This window comes from Panulirus ornatus, chromosome 1 (assembly GCF_036320965.1).
Source record: "Panulirus ornatus isolate Po-2019 chromosome 1, ASM3632096v1, whole genome shotgun sequence".
In the NCBI taxonomy this organism is placed as follows: Eukaryota; Metazoa; Arthropoda; class Malacostraca; order Decapoda; family Palinuridae; genus Panulirus; species Panulirus ornatus.
This window is the reverse complement of record NC_092224.1, coordinates 10355835-10375002: the sequence shown is the minus strand read 5'-3', so window position 1 is coordinate 10375002 and position 19168 is coordinate 10355835. Positions and strand designations below refer to the sequence as shown.

At 42.4% G+C, this 19168-nt stretch overlaps 1 protein-coding gene across 1 annotated transcript in view; it reads left to right on the top strand.

Annotated features, from left to right (window-relative positions):
* The first annotated feature begins 576 nt into the window (after positions 1 to 576).
* Positions 577 to 19168, top strand: part of Stacl (SH3 and cysteine-rich domain-containing protein) — an 898939-nt gene continuing 880347 nt past the window's right edge. The window contains exons 1-2 of the mRNA XM_071674332.1: positions 577 to 715; positions 9870 to 9978. Coding sequence (XP_071530433.1) covers positions 709 to 715; positions 9870 to 9978 — 116 coding nt within the window. The 5' untranslated portion in view covers positions 577 to 708. The remainder of the gene's footprint in view (positions 716 to 9869; positions 9979 to 19168) is intronic.

Genomic DNA, 19168 nt, shown 5'->3' with positions numbered 1-19168 from the left:
GAACAACGTAAGAAAGGCTTTGCACATTAGGTGCTGTGCCATATGCAAAAATGTTCATATACTGCATGCCGGTGACAAGACTGACGTTAATCTATCTCCCATATAAAAGTAAAATATATTGCAGTCTTATATTTTATCTTCACACTCGAGAGATCAAAAGGATGAATATAGGTGAAAAGTGTTAGGTGAATGAAACCCACGAAAATAACATTTGTTGGGATGGTAATATAACAAAGTAAAGTAAAACTGAAACTCATCGTAAATCATTAGCAAGTATTATGTAAGAGAGATATAAAGTTCTAACTTCTACACAATGATTGGACATACAATAATCAACACACGTACCCTTCTTTAGAAAAGATGTATTAGTATTATGGTTACCCTTATCGATATAATTGTTTTCTGAAATTACAATATAACCATTTTCTATGAATATTTTTTTTTTTGTTTATCGCCTGGAGATGGCGTTGCGTACGTAGCCTTTAACTTCACAATTAAGACAAGGTAAACGTACCAAACTTACTCCTCCTTACTATATCTTTCTTGCTGTTGTTAACTGAGGCGTCAGTACACACAAGTATGTCGCAGGTGTAAGGTGTTGATCATATTTTCAGCAGATAAGGTTGGTTATCGAGTGCTCGTTCCTGATTGACGTTAGTGGCAGGCTGGTTCAGAAGAATTTCAGCACCTGGTGGCTAGCGAACCGTGATGGAAGGTGAGTGGGTGTACTGGTACATTTAAGTTGACGCTGATGACTGGATGAGAGGGAAAGAGGTGAGTGATTGACGCTGTTGTCCGTGTTAAAGAAATATTGGCAGGTACGTGGAGGGTGACTCCGATCGTGAGTACAAGAGTAGGTGATAGCTACGGCTGGGTTATATATATCAGTGTAGACGACACCTAACGCCACTGCTGTATTGATGAGAAGAATAGGAGTGTAGTCAGCGGTGATGGAGGCTGATGGCTCAGTGAGAAGGGTATCCGTACGGAAGTGGCGACAGGAATGGCTATACTTGCGGGGTTAAATGTTTACAACGCAGCTTGCACCGTGAAATTAGGGTAATTGTTCTTCCAAAAGTTTTTGTTGGTAAACTCGTTCGCGGTATAGTGTTATGTATAGATTTGTTGATTGTAAAACCACTGTAGAAGATGCATTTATTTCAAAAATATAAGAGCAAGTTGTCGATTATTCCAAGTCTGAGGATTATATGAAAAATATTGTTTCATGTCATTTGTGTCGGCTCTCTAGCATAGCAGACTGATTATTTTGCCTATTGTTTAGTGAATATGCGTTTGTTTTTACCTGTGAGGGTTAGGGTAGAGTAGTTAAACTCGATTTTACACATTTCTTTACTGAAATTTAAATACTTTTGCTTCTTGCCATGCCCCTAGTGAAAGGGTTTAGTCAGGAACTAAACAAATGTTTGTTGAAGATCCGATTTGATCGGTAAGTGTCATGTCAGACTCATTAACTTGTACACTTGAATAGTTTTGTCAACATTAAGCTAAAGCGCACTAGTTTAGACTCATACTTCTACTGTGGTGATAGGCTGTTGGCTAAAATTATTGAATGTTTCACACTTGGCCATGTTACTTGATGCTGATGAATTTGATGTTTCTTAGTATTTCCATCCATTTCACTCAGTGACTAGGCTGCACTGCATGAATCACAACTGTTTCTTTAAACACATGCTGTGTTTTCACGCATACGTCTAATAGGCTGTAACAGATGATGATCCGGTTGATTCCTCATACTTTGAATACTTTCTGGTACTTCATTATATTCTATGGAAAATAAAGAAATGGGGTAATGAATTCTCACGACTCGTTCTAAGCTGTGTTATTCCACGGTGAGGTTAGGTACCGGTGGGATGTTGGTTCACACGCAGTTAGGGTCGATTTAGCCGGAATTATTGTTTTTTTATTATTATTCTTTCTTAAGATTGTACTTTTTTCTAGTTTTACAATTTTTTGTGTGAAAATGTCATGGAAAGAAAGTGGAAATATGGTTGGCTTTTGATGTAAAGTGTCGAAATATGGTTGGTTTCTAATGGAAAGTATATAAAGTGATAATACAGTGATAATACTTGCGCCAACTTATTTCTAGAAATTTTGCTAGACCGTATCGCAGAAAAAGTTGGAATGCTCGAGAATGGTTGGTTGCGGATTTGTACATTTCAGACATATTCATTCCAAAAACCACACGTACCGTCATATTACCTCCCCCCATTGCCAATCAACAACTTAGAAGCCAGTTTTTTTTTTTTGTAATCCATTGTTATATGTTGGTGTTTATATTAATTGTATTGATTTTTACAATAACATCAGTAATTAGTGCTGCTTTCTTATGACTCTAAACTAAATGCAAGTACTTGAACAGATGTATGTGCGCACGCTCGACCATCTCCCCAAGGCTGCAGTTTGAGTTGACGTCAGTTTCGTTAAAATGAGACTTCTTGAGACGGATGGTTTTCCAGGAACTCCAAATTAGTGCTCCTTTTCCAAGAAGAGACATTTTGCTGGGGGTTCTTAGCTTCTCAACCTTGTGAGAAGGTAATAGGTACTCATGTCCCATGCCTAGGCAAACACTTGCCGAGAGATTATATAACCTTTCCAGTGCAAGTTCCTCGTTCCGCTGGGTCCTTCTAACCTCCGTATCAGAGTAATCTGTGTATAATATTGTTTATTGATATGTTTTGAGACTGGCCAGATAAACGTAATTCATGACTGGGAATCGAACTGGTAAAGCTCTGCTGTTACGGGTTATTTGATTATGAATTTAAGGTTCAAAATTCTATCGTAAATTAGTGGTAGATTAGCCACTAGCCCCCAACACCCAGTATAACTGTCTTTCCACCTTACAGCATTTTTTATGACGCCACTGCCATGCCTACATGAGTGTTATCAAACCCGAAGGGACGAACCAGTAATAAGGAAACAACACCGATATCTATGGACGCCATTTGTTTTTGCTATTTTTCAATGTTTTATTTAGGTCGTATTTGATTGCTCCTTGGCAATAGGAAAACGTTAGGATGAATGAACAGTGTGAAATAGGCTTTTATTTGGAGGAGAATAGGAAAGGATAGGCCATGTAAAGACGAGGACCTCGGCTAGGCTTAAGGAATGTAATACTTTAACTGCTTCGCTTCCTTTGCCGCCTTTGATGTGCTTTGTGACCATGGAAAACCCATTTGTTTAAAGGGGGCGACGTCTCTCGCTCTACACCGGGTTAAGATATCGATTCAGTTGTTATGGCAGTTTGCTCTATTCATTTAATCCCACAGTTTCCTGGTGCTGCAGGGATGGGTTAGGTTTTGGAACTTCCATGTCGTAAAACCTCAGCTCAACTCACCAGATTTGTCTCATCCTACACAACTTACATGCACTCTCCTGATCTAGCGGTGTGCCTGAGAAAATATTGCAAAAAAGACTAGATTTCATCTGGTTGATGTATGCTTCTTTACGAGTATGTGGAATGCGTTTGTGTGTTGGTATTTGTGGCTTTGTTCTTTGGTTCATGTAGTATAGGCACATTCTAATATCGGGTGCATACGTTCCCATAACCCCCCACCCCCCTAAACTATAGTTCCACTTGTCGGTCAGCAGCCAAACCATCATCCAGCACAACCAGTTTCCTATCACAGGCATCAGTGATGATGTAAAGTAATCTTGGGGTTATGAAAATACGTCATCCCTCCTTGACGATTTATCAATTATAATGCTTTAATGAGATACATGAAAAACAAAATTTGTAGTAATTAGTTTAAATCTTTTTGATAACTCTACCTCCCAAAGAAGTCCTCTCCAAAAAGACCTTTACTATAAACAAGTGCTGAGCGAAGTATTTCATATGTGTAGAGCGTTAAGCAAAATGACGTAACCCAAGGTGCTACATGGGCCACATGCATGGTGAGTGTACGTGGTCTTAGAATTATCTTTAACAACTGAAGAAGGTGTTAAAGATTTTTCGGTTGTTGAATGTAGCTTAAGTTGAAGGCCTTAGTGACCCTGGTAGTTGATAGGCCTAAAGCCCAAACAAACAACTAACCAACGTAAGGTGCTAGCTATTTCCTGTATCAGTTGCCTATAAAGGGAACATGTAAATGCTTGGGAGCAAAAACGGGAAGTGGTTGGCCGCTCGTTACAGAGGATGTGTGGAACGACGGTGGAGGGATACGACAGCTGACTTCCTGCTAGTACAGCTTCTAAGTAATAATTAACTATATTTGTTAAATGATATTTTGTGCATATGTAACTGGTAGAGGCGGTTCACTATCCCGTCCCTAATTTTCATGGCTTTCCTAATTTAGTTCCACAGTCATAGATTATTGAACTGCAAGGTGTGTAGTCTTTATATTTCCCATATTAAGCAGACACGTGTGTGTGTATCCGTACATGCAATATGCCTATGTAAGATGAACCATACTAGATCACTTTTAGGTAATTATTAATATTATATAGCTTGTTCCATCAGGGAAAACTGTCATACTTAAAATCATTGTCCATCATTGATGGAAGATAAAAATTCACGAGGAAATTATACAAACACTATTTCTTTGCGTGAATTTTGTCTATTAGGTTACATGGCTGTGGAGTTTACGATGTGGCAGTACTGTGGCCTGTGTACTGCCCACACACCCATCACGACTTCCCTCACTACGATTAAAGTAGGAAATAGTGATGTAAGCATTAGGTCGTCTCGTTCTCACCTGAAAATTAATAGAGTCTAGGAGTTACATGATGCGTCAGGTGGGAGACTAGGAGTTACATGATGCGTCTGGTGGGAGACTAGGAGTTGCATGATGCGTCAGGTGGGAGACTAGGAGTTACATGATGCGTCAGGTGGGAGACTAGGAGTTACATGATGCGTCAGGCGGGAGACACAGTAGGCCAGAGTGCTGTACTGGTTAACGGTCGTTATACGAGTAGTCTCTTTGTTTGCCAGTTCATGATGAATGTTGATGTTTATTATAGAAATAAACGTATGAGTAGCATTAGTTAGTCTGATATATATTATTTTAGTACAAATGTTATGGTATATTCATCAAATCCCATTGCTTGTCGAATAAGATTAAAAAATTATTCGTGCGCGTTTCACTTCGTTTTGATGTACTTGCATCGTTACAAAACAGTTTTGATTAACGTCATGCCATTTACAACAGGTGCTGCTAAATCCTGTGATTATATCACGTTTCATAATTTTATAATTACACATTACTGAACTCATATCTGTTATTGGCGACGGTAATACCTTGGTTATGATGAATGCTTCTTCACCCCGCCGGCAGAGGGAACCACGATCAGTGGTGTGGGGTTGGGAAGCTTATGTAGGTTAGTATGTACGTGTTTTTGAACAGGTTTGTGTGTCTAGATGAGTGGATGCATGCGTGTGTACGCATGCATTGTTGTATAAACACATTCGTACGCTTTTGTTTGCCTGCATATGTTGCGTGCAGGAATGTGTCCGTCTGCTTGCGTCCGTAATCTCCTGCTTATGTGTCTGTATGCGTGAGTTTGTGCTTCGGAATGGATACGTAATTGCCCTCTTCTGTGTTCGTTGTCGTTTTACACCTTTTACGTTCATGTTCCTGAATTTTCGATTGTAACAGATTAATCTCTTCTTATTTTGTTTCATTTGTCCTCTGCTCTCTTGCCATAGAATTATTAGTTCCCATTTTTTTTTCTAGCATAGTGTCAAGTCCTTGTCAAAAGAACTCTCATTGTCAAAGATTTTGTTTCCTATCAGTCTTAACGAATACATGAAGATAATTCATAACTTGTATTCGCATTTCTCGACTTATGTCTTCCGTTATGGAAAAGGGTAGAGTCGATCTCCTCTTACTGCAGCGCAGATGCCTGAGTTGAACTATAGTTTACCGCCCGCTGTTGGATTCTCACGAGATTCTGTGTTCGCTTCAAGTAGGGAAGCAAACCGATGATGCATGTCTTGATTTAGACCGAGTGAATGTCGTGATTACTATCATCATGAAGGACCACCTTGTCATTGTACCTCAAAGAGAATCTCCGACACTGGCCAAGATATAATTCGCCTCTGATGACACATTAGATTTTATGTCTGTTTTAGGTCTGTCTCGCTGTTGATTCACCTTATTTTACTTTATTCATGATGATAATCTTACCAGGTTCTAGTATTTTCTATTCTTCATCACTTAATTTGTCAGTGTTGAAATTCATTCATAAAGCCATTGATCACTGCTAGAACTTTTTTTTCAGTCGTCATGTCGACGGTTTCAATTACGAATACACTTCTTTCATGAGCTTGGCATCATGCGCAAGCACTTCAGTGTGTGCCTACGACCTCCTCCGGCAAGATATATCCTAGGATCAGGTGAAGCACCACACAATCCCTTTTACACAGCTTGAACAGGTACCTCTGACACTCTGTGCTCCTCCACTTAGATAATTTTCCGTCCATCGAAAGAGTCCTGTTTGTACTCCCGCCTGATCGCTTTGTCTTTATACTCTAGTACGGGGAACAAGTTGATATGCCATTTGACACTCCATGAACACAATCTACCAGCCCGTTTCCGTCTAGATGCATAGTTTACAGTCATCGAAATCCGGGAGATTGGTGATGGATGCATGTTTGTCGTGTGCCTATGTTGCCTCGCATTCGTGTAGATTTTGCTCCCCCCAAATGGTAATAATTTTTTTCCTCATATATATATATATATATATATATATATATATATATATATATATATATATATATATATATATATATATATATATATATTCCTAAGAAATCCACGGGGAAAAGGAAACACGATTAGTTCCCAAGTGCGCTTTCGTGTAATAATCACATCATCAGGGGAGACACAAGAGAGAGATATAACAGTCAGTTGTTATACAACGAAGAGACGTAGCTTGGACGCCAATTGGTAAACATGCGATTTTCCAAATGGCGTCCTAGCTACCTTTCTTCGTTGTGTGTCAACTGACTGTTATATTTCTCTTGTTATATTTCTCTCTTGTCTCTCCCCTTATGATATGATTATTACACGAAAGTGCACTTGGGAACTTTTCGTGTTTCATTTTCCCCGTGGACTCATAGGAATATATTTGATCACGCGCAAAATTGTGATCCTTTCCAATATGATATATATATATATATATATATATATATATATATATATATATATATATATATATATATATATATGTGAGAAACTGCAGAAGCTGGTGACGGAGTTTGGTAAAGTGTGTGGAAGAAGAAAGTTAAGAGTAAATGTCAATAAGAGCAAGGTTATTAGGTACAGTAGGGTTGAGGGTCAAGTCAATTGGGAGGTGAGTTTGAATGGTGAGAGGCTGGAGGAAGTGAAGTGTTTTAGATATCTGGGAGTGGATCTGTCAGCGGATGGAACCATGGAAGCGGAAGTGGATCATAGGGTGGGGGAGGGGGCGAAAATTTTGGGAGCCTTGAAAAATGTGTGGAAGTCGAGAACATTATCCCGGAAAGCAAAAATGGGTATGTTTGAAGGAATAGTAGTTCCAACAATGTTGTATGGTTGCGAGGCGTGGGCTATGGATAGAGTTGTGCGCAGGAGGATGGATGTGCTGGAAATGAGATGTTTGAGGACAATGTGTGGTGTGAGGTGGTTTGATCGAGTAAGTAACGTAAGGGTAAGAGAGATGTGTGGAAATAAAAAGAGCGTGGTTGAGAGAGCAGAAGAGGGTGTTTTGAAATGGTTTGGGCACATGGAGAGAATGAGTGAGGAAAGATTGACCAAGAGGATATATGTGTCGGAGGTGAAGGGAACGAGGAGAAGAGGGAGACCAAATTGGAGGTGGAAAGATGGAGTGAAAAGGATTTTGTGTGATCGGGGCCTGAACATGCAGGAGGGTGAAAGGAGGGCAAGGAATAGAGTGAATTGGAGCGATGTGGTATACAGGGGTTGACGTGCTGTCAGTGGATTGAATCAAGGCATGTGAAGCGTCTGGGGTAAACCATGGAAAGCTGTGTAGGTATGTATATTTGCGTGTGTGGACGTGTGTATGTACATGTGTATGGGGGGGGTTGGGCCATTTCTTTCGTCTGTTTCCTTGCGCTACCTCGCAAACGCGGGAGACAGCGACAAAGTATAAAAAAAAAAAAAAAAAAAAAAATATATATATATATATATATATATATATATATATATATATATATATATATATATATATATATATATAAGGTGAAATCGCACTTCAGGAGTTTATACAATTCAAAATGTAATTTTTATGTACATGTGGCACGACATATTTCGTGCCACAATCCACCTCATCAGGTGCCAGTGATTAACAAAGTTATTTATATCCCAACATGACACTTGAGTCCCGCCGACCAGCCCCAATCTGTACAGACTAAACACTGTCCGCTTTGTCTGGCAGGAACCGTTGTAAGAAAGAGTGATGGGGGGGGGGGGGGGGGGGGGGTCAAGTGGCGGGGTTTGACCTGGGTAGCTGGTTTTGTCTTGAACAATTTTTTTTTTTGTTTTCGTGTTTTGTCAGTTCTCTAATGATTATTTGGTTAATGCTAGGAGGGGCTTTAAAATTGTCAGGGGACAAATTACAGTTCTTAGTAATTAAGACAGACTCAGTGACGTTGTGTGTGGCATAATCAGCTGATGGGTATAGAATAACGGGATTTTCTAGATCATTATCGCATTTTGTGGTCATCCCTGCGTACTGCATGACGGTGCCAATAACTCCTCTCCGTTACAGTTTTCTTGTCTAGCGTATATAGATATCTTTGCATGCCTTGCTTATGACGGCGTAAACAATCCCAGTTGTTGCATGATTTAGCCTATTATTCATTAAGGTATTACTGATGGTGGTATTGTACTGGAAAGCAACATTGCAAGCACTGTTTTTAGAGCGTCTTAGATTAGCAAAGTTGAGAGAATAGGGCAACACTAAACATTTAGACTTATCTTTGTTTGTCACATTTTTGTTGCAAGAAACATAACATGTCGTTCTAGCTTTCCAGTTAGCTATGTTCACCAACCAGTTGGGATGATATGACTGCCTAAAGATATGTCTTATTACGACTGCATACATTCGTCTACCAGGCCTATGGGATCACATATCCGTAGTGCTTTTGAAAATATAGACACAACTACAGATGTTTTTATAGATGAATCATGTACTGAGAAATAATGAATGTAGCTCTCAGTAGGCTTCCTGTAGATTTTGAAGGACAAATGATCAAATTCTCTATTTATCAACACATCAAGAAAGGGCAGTTTGGATCTCCTCTTTGAGTTTGGTGTCGTCACCCTGCCTTTTACATCCTCATTTACCACATCATCAAACTGAAGCGTTACATGGTCACTTTTTTCTGGTTGATGTATCGTATCTGATATTCTCCATATCCACGTTATTCTGTGCATGTAAATAGAATATAGTAATATTGGTGGACAGTCCATTTCATCCGAGTGTGTTCATTGGCATGTTGATTGTGGAAATTTTCTAATACACTGAGAACTTGTATCTTACTGAGAATCCAGATTCCCTTAGTCTCTCTGTATAGTTGAATCCTCTAAGTATTATCACGTAAACCATATCTGAAAAGTGCTTATGATACTGCCTGATGTACTGTCGTGATTGTCCATTCATTATTGTCATTGTGTATCTGTTTTTGATAATAATTCTTTGGAGAATTACATAGTGTATTATCTCCACTATGACTTATTTCTTTCCTATAGTTACTCTGTCCATTATGTCTGTATCTGTGTATGTATGTGTATCTGTCTTTGTATTTGTGTGTATGTGTATTTCACTTGATAAACAAGTTTTTTTTTAATATAAAGTGGTGTAAAATTCCAGAATGCATTTCGGGTACCTGACCATCTTTTTTTCTTCAGTTTCAGATTTCACTGGTCAGCTCTCCCGAATACATGAGCAACATGCCGAAGAAATACAGCGGCTGGTCGAAACTTTCCGAAAAAAGAATTCAGAACTTCGCAATGAAAGGTAAGTTGATATGTTGTTGTTTTGTGTGTGTGTGTGTGTGTGTGTGTGTGTGTGTGTGTGTGTGTGTGTGTATCACGTTGTTTACGAAAGATGTTGAGTGACAAATCAGGTTTAGTATATCATTATATTAGCCCACCTCTTAAATGCAGGTACATGAACATAAGGTGAAGTGTTGCCTATTACCTGGTAGGATCATCCACCGAGGTTACGGTAGACCCGTGAATAGCACTTTCTTATTACAAATAATGTGATAGAATTCAAAGAAATAGCACAGAAGAATAATGGTAACCTCGAATCATGTACATTTAACACACGACCATCCCTGGCTTTGTTGGCCAGGCACGTAAAGAAGGTCTGTGTTTGACACGGTATGAAATGATACGCCACAAATCCCGGTATGATTCACGCTAAGGCAACAAAAGTAAGGCATGATAAATTAACGCTATACAACGGGTGATACAGAAAATGCAGCATAAACATAGATTTGATATCTCCATTCTTGACCAGTCTGGCCCGTCACACTGAACATACCACCTGCTTTGCACTTGACCAGGTGAACCTTCCCAGTTCGAAGCACAAGACGACCAAACATTCAGTAAATACTGGACAGAGTTAACCTTTAATCATTGATTACATGATTCACAACAGGTTATAACATTTCGCTTTGCACGGTACAACTTAATTAATTTACACAACACTTGCTCCTACCTTGTCACACTAAATCAACCCCGACAGTTTTCAGAAATATCAGAAACGATGCACAAATTATATTTGCTATCGTAAGTGTAGAATTACCATGCATACGTAATCACCGTCATTTATAAGCACGTAGTACTGATAGAGAATCTCCATCGCTAATATTCATCATGCACTGCTTATCACCATCGCTAATAATCACCATGTACTTGTTATCACCCCTGATAATCGTCATGCAGTCTTAATCATCACAGACAATCACCATGCACTGGCAGAGAACCACTAACATTAATTATCACCATGCACTGCTGGAGGATTACCATGTGCTGATAATCAACGTGCACTGATCAACATGCATTGAAAGAAAATCTCCACGCACAGATGATCACCATGCACTGATTATCATCTTGCACTGACAATCACCTTGAAGTGATAATGACCGTATACTGATAATCACCCTGCTGGCCCTTATGATCACTACGCACTGGTGGAGAATCCCCTAAAACTGATAATCACCTTTGACGGATAATCTCCGTGCATCTATTATCACCATGCACTGGTAATCATCTTGCACTGATAATCACCTTCCACTGATAAGAGGGTATGATGTAATGCATCACGGACGGCAGTATATTCAAGGGCGAAGTTATCGACTCTTGAGGCATTGGCGGGAGGCGCGTTCGCAAGACCCACCCCCGAGCGAGGCGCACTTGATGCTTGATGTGATATATACATTACCAGAGGACGGTTATCATGCACTCCACCTGGGAAAAGGATGCTGTTACACATTTGTGTTTGAGAGTGTGTGTGTGTGTGTAAGAGAGTGTGAGAGTGTGAGTGAGTGTGTGTAAGAGAGTGTGAGAGTGTGAGTGAGTGTGTGTGAGCGAGTGAGGTCAAGGCAGCAGGGTTTGCAGGCACGGTACTGATGAATGACCACACTCCAGCCTTTGTTCACCTGTGTCGCTATCTCAGGTTACTGGTCATTAGGACCCGTGGTGATAGAACTGTTTGGTACCGAGAGATCACGTATCATATACCGCACTGTAGACTGAAGTACTGAAGCTTGTCAGAACTCCGGACGAGATGACTATTACACACAGGGTTCATCTGGCTAGTGACCTCTTTTACTCTCGGAGCTTTGGACCAAGTTCCTTGTCTTCGCCCAAGTATAGATGCCTCATCAAAGGACCCGTATTTGCGAGAACTTCCTTCGAAGCGTTGAAGTAGTTTGTTGCCTCTGCCAATGACCTGGGCGAACTCGATCCTCATCTCAGGGCTCGGTGTCTTGTATCTCGACCTCACAGGATTCTGGATTATCTAACTTCGTGTCTCAGGTCTCCAGACTAATTACCTCCCGAACATTTCAGGGTCCCAGAGTATCCAGTATCTATCAGTGTTCTGCAAGATGATTTCTCCTCTAGAAGTTTAGTAGTAGTTAATTACATCGTTCCGGCCCCGGCTTAATTAGTACATGATTGAGAAGTCATTTTCACCCGTAAATCGACCAATAAACACCAGGTATGAGTGTGCGATGAATGTTGTTCCATAGCACTTGCCCTGTTGTCACTCTCCTCCGTCAACCATCACCATTTCCCTTACCTTCATCATACTTATTCTACCTCTTAAACTTCCTACCTTCACCAGCTTTCTTTACTGTCACTCTACCTTCCCTACCTTCATACTGCTCTCCATCCTTTCACCATGGTTCCTTTTAATTCATCACCTCGCCTCCACCTCCATCTTGTGATCACTTCTCTCTGTTTGACACCAACTGCCTTCACACTTCTACATTGTATATTCTATATCCCCATCATCACACCGCCGGTGTCATCACTATACCACCTTTACCTTCACCACACACAGTAAATGATACTTGTCGAAAAGATTAAACAGGTATTTCGCAACACTAAGCTCGGAACAGGTCATCATCTATACTCGAGAAGGCATTTATCTCTTTTGCATAGATGAGGTTATTGAAGCAATACAGGTCAGGTCTGGTATGACCAGCCTGACCCTCAAATGACACCCCAGATGATGAGTTCCAAACACAGGAATTTGTACCACAGGATACTTTACCAGCGTAACATTTATGTTACGTGCCAATGCTACAGGTTTAAACATTAAGCATAGTGAAGGTAGTTTACTTGAGTTATTAGAAAAGTCAGACATCATAGCGGTAATGAATCTGTTTAACGCAACAAACAAGAGCCAAGTAAGTGATGCCTGGAGGTTAGATGTTATCAGCAGATATAGATTACATAAGATCAGATGGTGCCGTCATGATCTATGTACATGAAAGCCTAAGAGTAACCAAGCTGCATTACAAAGGTTACGATTCACATAACAAAGGTTACGATTCACTGTACAGAGCAATGATAAAAGAAAAAGTAGAACGAATGCTAAGAAGAGCAACAAAACTGAATCCAGGGCTCAAAGATCAACGTCATGAAGGACTCAGGGTTGGAAATTTACTAAAAGGGTTATAATTCCAAGGAGATTTGAGAGAAGTTCTTCAAGACACAAGATGATTTCAATAAAATGTGATGCCTTCATGTTAGATAGAAGCGCAACAACCTGATGAAATGACTGTGTTAAGTTGGAGGGAAGGAAGTATATTGCAAACGTGGGGAAAACAATTAAGCTGGTGAGTAATTTACTGGAATACACCACCACTACATGTTGAATTACCTTTCAGTCACGGCCAGACGAATGCTTTAATTATATTATTCATCAAGAAAACAGTCCTCATCAAGAAGAAAGATCACCCAAACATAATCTAACTTTTTTTTTTCAAGAACACAATTATAAGTCTGTTTTTCTTTTTAGACTTCAACCACTCCCCGAGGCTTCGCACCACCGTAAGATGTTTCTCAATAAAACTTTTCTGAGAATTCCTCTTGTCTGTGGACTCTCTGCATACTACATGATGCTCCAGCTTTGTTATAGTCCTGCTGGCTGTTGCTTCAAAGTGAGTGTTGGGTAGGGTGGCACCGTCTGCTTAATTATTCTGTCTCTGACTCTGCTGATGAGGAACTTAAAATACTACTACAGTCAACCTGCAGATTTATGAACCAAACAACAGGTACCTTGTCATACGTCCTTCTTCTGTACTTCTCTACCGTCACCAGATCGCCTTTACCATCACCACACCAACCTACTTTATCACATTCACTAAACTTCATCTGTTCTAGAGGCAACATACTCTTCTTACACCTTGATTAAAACTCGCTCCAGTTCCCTCTCTTTGATCATGCTAACTCCACTTTCTCCATCACCAAACATCACCAATTTGCCTTTTCCATCACCAAACATCCTCACCTTCCCTTGTATGTCACTAAGCATCCACACCACCTCATCTTCAATAATTCCCACCTCTTCCAGTTTCATCTCTCCACTTTATCTTTTCTGCCTCTCTTCCTTATCCTTAATTTCTCACTTCATTATCCTTAACGTCTCACTTCCTTTTCCTAAAGTCCTCGTTTCTTTACCCTTCAGCAACACTGCTGCAGGTCCTCAACCACGTCTCCACCCTGTCTTACTTCACCCTCAGTATGTCCACCCACAATTCTCCACCTTCGCTGTCCATACACCCTGCTCCACTTCTCTCCCGTCCCATCTTCTCCGTCCGATGTTTTTTCCGCACCTAGAACCTCTCGTGCATCTCGTCTGTTCCATCAGAGTTGTCACAAGCCAGCAGTACCTCCTTCCCCTTTGTCCACCACATACTCCCTCCCATTACTTGAGGACAACTGCAGAGCACCACACGACCGTGCTGGCCCTCCCAAATAACCTGGTAAGGTCCTGGGCACCGACTGGTTCCCTTAAGGGAATTAAGTACTGTTTTAAGTGTCAAGGGCAACAAGTAATCTTAGTCTTATTCTTCACTGTTTCAGTGACCTTGTCACTGTTGGTTGCGTGTGTGCATGTGTACGTCTACAAGTTTATGTTTCTATGGTTGTCTGTTTGTGTGGTCGGATATTCACGTACACACACGTACACATCTTTGTGGTGTTCACTTACCGTTCGTTCGTCCGTTCCTCTGTGACGTCCACAGTCGGTAACGTCCATCCGTACGCTGCTTGTCCACGGCGCCGGACGTGGTGCTACAGTTTATCTGTGCTTGGAAAAAAAAGAAGAAAACTCTCTTGTCAGTGTGGCATTCATTCAGACTCCTTCATTGTGGCAGATTTTCGTCAGTATGCTTCCTCCTCACTCCCATCTTCACTCACCTTCTTCACGCTATTTCTCCTCCTCCTCAGTCCCCTCCCCTCCCCTCTCCCAGCCTCATTTCCTCAGGTACACCAGTCTTCTCCTGAGTGCCACTTTCTACCCACGTCATTCCTTTTTTTGTCACACATTCTTTATTACCCCCGGATCTCCTCCTAAGTTTCATCGCCGTCTGTACTTCGAACACTTTCTACCCTCCACACGATTCCAGCCTTTTCCACCGTCTTCCATCTGCCTTCTTCCTAATCGCCACCTCCTCCTCCTCTGGTCCTGAGTCCCACATGCTCTTCACATTCGTAGTTGCACATTTTGCTTTCCACATCAGCCCTGCTCTTGCATTCCTCCTCAGTCCTCTCTCTTGCCCTCCGCTTCTGATTTACTTCTTGCCCTCCATCCTGGTCCTCCCTCTTGCCCTCCTCCTCAGTCCCCCTCTCCCCCGAATTCGACAGCATAATATACGAAAAACTCATTACGTCAGGTATTTAGCGACCAGATATCACGGTATGAAACCAAAGGGACGTTATTACAACAACACATTGGACCGAAATTTCTGCACCTGTTGGGTTGTAGAACATTGGCACGAGTCAACACCTGATGCTGTCAATGTGAGGAATATCAGTGCCATGAAAATCAAGCCTTGGGCAAACACGTCACTGATATCTGCTATGAGTACATACGCCAGCTTCAAGAAGGAAAAATATTCTAATGTGATCTTTTAAAGATCCCCTTTTTTACCCATCTAGGAAAGCCCTTGGGGGGTGTGGCCATTGTAAGGAACCTTTCCCCTTAAGTCTTACCTAGGACATTTCCATGGCAGTACGCTCACTCCATACTAGACTTTGTTTCTTCTGTCTCGTGCGGGAGAGAGTGGTGAGTGGGAAGGTGCCTTCTGCTTTACGATCCTGCTTCTACTGAAAATTAGATGAGGACTTCAGACTACCACTGGCCTCCAGCTGATGCCCTCGTCATGGCATATCAAGTGTCTTGTTATCTGTCCTTCCCGTGCACTCTTACCTTCCTCAATAGCCTCTCTCCTCCCATGCTCCACTCCTCCTCCTCCTCTGCCTCTCCGCTGTTCCACCTCCTCTTCAGTCATCTCCAACCTCCGTCATCCTCCGACGTACCTCCTGCGTATCCTGTCATTCCCGTTTCCTGGACTGCTCTTCCGTCCAGCTACCCACCTGCCCACTTTCCCACATCCTAACCTCTCCGCCCCCTCAGTCTCACGTCACACCTTCCTAGTCAAACGTCTTTCCCTCCTCTCAATCTCAAGACTTGCCCCTCCCTTATCAGTCTCGCTTCTTGCCTCCTTCCTCATAAGTCTCATGTCTTGCCCTCTTCCTCATAAATCTCGTGTCTTGCCCTCTTCCTCATAAGCCACACGTCTTGCCCTCTTCCTCATAAGCCACACGTCTTGCCCTCTTCCTCATAAGCCACACGTCTTGCCCTCTTCCTCATAAGCCACACGTCTTGCCCTCTTAATCATAAGCCTCCCGTCTTGTCCTCTTCCTCGTAAGTCTCGTGTCGTGCGCCCTTCTTCATCATTCGTGCGTCTTATCTATTTTCTCATAAATTTCGCGTCATGCATTTTACCTTATCAGTTTCATATCTTGCACTCTCCTTCATCAGTCTCAGGCTTGGCCCTCCTCTCCCCCAGTCTCACATCTTCTCCATCTCCTGAGCCTCACGTCTTGATCTCCTCAACAGATTCGCATCTTACCCATCATCTTCCTCATCGAAAGTCTAGCATATTTTCCTCCTCTTCCTCCGCAATCGCACGTCTTCCCCCTCCCCCCCTCCTTCTCCCCATACTAACATCATCTCTGCCCCTCCACAACAGTCCCACATCTTGCCCTCCTCCTCATCACTCTCGCATCTTGCCCTCCTCCTCATTACTCTCTTATCTTGCCTTCCTCGTTACTCTCTTATCTTGCCCTCCTCCTCATTAGACTCGATTTTTATCCTATTTTTCCTCACCTTCTCGCCTCTCCCTCATCGTGTCTAGAAGCAATTATTGTCCTGTTCTTCAGCCACATGTCTTGCCTTTATTTTCAGTCCCCCCCCCCCTACACACACACACACACACACACACACACACACACACACACACACTCACACACACATCTAAATCGTCAGATGTCCTCATTTCCCACTCCTATCTTCCTCATCATTCCCTCCTCTAAGCCCATTTCCTGCCCCTTTTCCTGATTCTGTCTTTTCACCCTCACTTACTCAGTGCCACTCTCTCAGTACCACGTATTGCCACTCGCCTCAGTATCACGCCTTACCCTCCCACTCAGCCAGACCTCTTGCCTTCTCCCTCAGTCTCACTTGACCTTCTCTTCAGTGTCACATTCTGCGCTCCTCTGTATTACGTCCTGCCCTGCTCCTCAGTGTCACAACCTGTCTTCCTCTGTGTCACGTCTTACCCTCCTCGTCTGTGTCACATGCTATTCTCCTCCTGCAGTCACACGTCTTGCATTCCCTGATTCCCATCCCTACCCATCCTCAGTCCCGCTCCCTTTCCCTTCTCATTCCCGCCTCCTTCCCTCTTCCTCCGTCCGCACGTATCGCAGCTACTGCTAAACCGTGCCCCACCCCCACGACTCTTCCCTCCATCTTGCATACAGCCCACTTCGTCTCACCTGCACCCTGCTTGCTCCCACTTCACTTTCGCCTGCATCTTACTTGCTCCCGCTTCACTTTTACCCTACTTGTTCCCGCTTCACCTTCACCCTACTTGCTTCCACTTCACCCTCGCCTGCACCTACCTTTCCTCTCTCACCTGGTCTGCACCACCTTCCTCACCAGCCATCTTGGCACGGGTTCCTCGCCTCGTCCCACGCCTTGCTAATTACCTTTTAATTTATTCCTTCAAGCATCAAATGTTCATAACTACGAGACGTGAATCCCCGAGTCACCACCACTCAGTGTCTTGCCTCAGATATATCTGGCAAGACTGGCAGACGCGTCTCCCTCAATATCCCCGAGAGCGGAGATTTAGCAGGGCTACCGACATCATGATATAGACGCGGCGCGAGAAGACGTTTTACCCGATGGTTATCGACGATGGCGAAAATAACGATGACGGGAGGAGCGTTTTATCACGGGCGCAGCAGCATCAGATACGTGGCAGATGGGTCTGGGTTTTGTTAATCGAGAGTAATGCATGCTGCTATTGGGACAACTTTAATGATTTTGACATTTTTGCGAGACGCGGACGATGTCTAGACGCACAAGAAAAGTTTGGACTCAGCCACCAGGAGACAGAGTGCGGAAGTTAGGCGTGCCTCGGGGGCGAGCGAGGGTGTCAAGGGGTGAGGGGTCTGGTGAGACTTGCGAAGCTCGGAAAGGAAAAACTGCGGGTAATGACTGGGGTCAGGCGGGAGGGGGCACGATGCAAGAGCTGGCGTCTTATTTTAGTAGCGTTCATCTTGGGCATCGACCCTCCCTCCCACCCACCTTTCACCCCACCCCATAACCATTTTACTACAGTAGATTTTTATTTTTTTTAGAAACTGATCACACGTGGCCTTACGTAAAGTCACAGGAAACTTCTTTGCAGACAATATAAAGTTTTCCACCCGTGAGTTTCGTTACACATACAGTGTGTTACTTAACGGGCTTGAAGCCTAATGTGTGATTTAAGTGCATGTGTTCCTTGAGACACTGATGCTTACCCATAGGTTTTGGAAGAAAATTTGAAAAGAGAATCTGAATATGTTTTGTATGTGTCGTCTGTCAGTAGATCACATGATGCTAGTGAGTTCGTCTCCAAGCTTGATGAAGAGATCAGGGAGATTATGCCCGAGTTGATATAGTGATGTGTTTCGTACGGCTGACGGTGTATGATGTAGAGCTTATGGTCATAACCTGTCGAGAAACTGAGAGGGGCTTTTATCCCTTTTTTTTATGTTGAAGGCTCCAGTCACGACATATGTTCAAATCAAGACCGGAAAAGAAAAAAAAAAAAATGGATGGCATCGGATCTCTCATTAAAGACGAATGGGGAAGGGATATAGGTTTTGGAGCAAATTAAGCAGCTTTTACGAATGAAATTTAAGATTGTCCTTAACATGAAAACAGTAAGGTTAGAATCACGATACAAGCAGCAAGTGTTTATATCCAGAGGTCCTGGATACCGTACTGCTCTCCTGATCCCCTTGTATACAGCAGTTATGTGTTACACTTAAACTTCCATGTTGTTGTCTCTCGTGCCTCACTTTGGACAATGTTTAGTCAAAAAGACTAAACTCAAAATGAATAC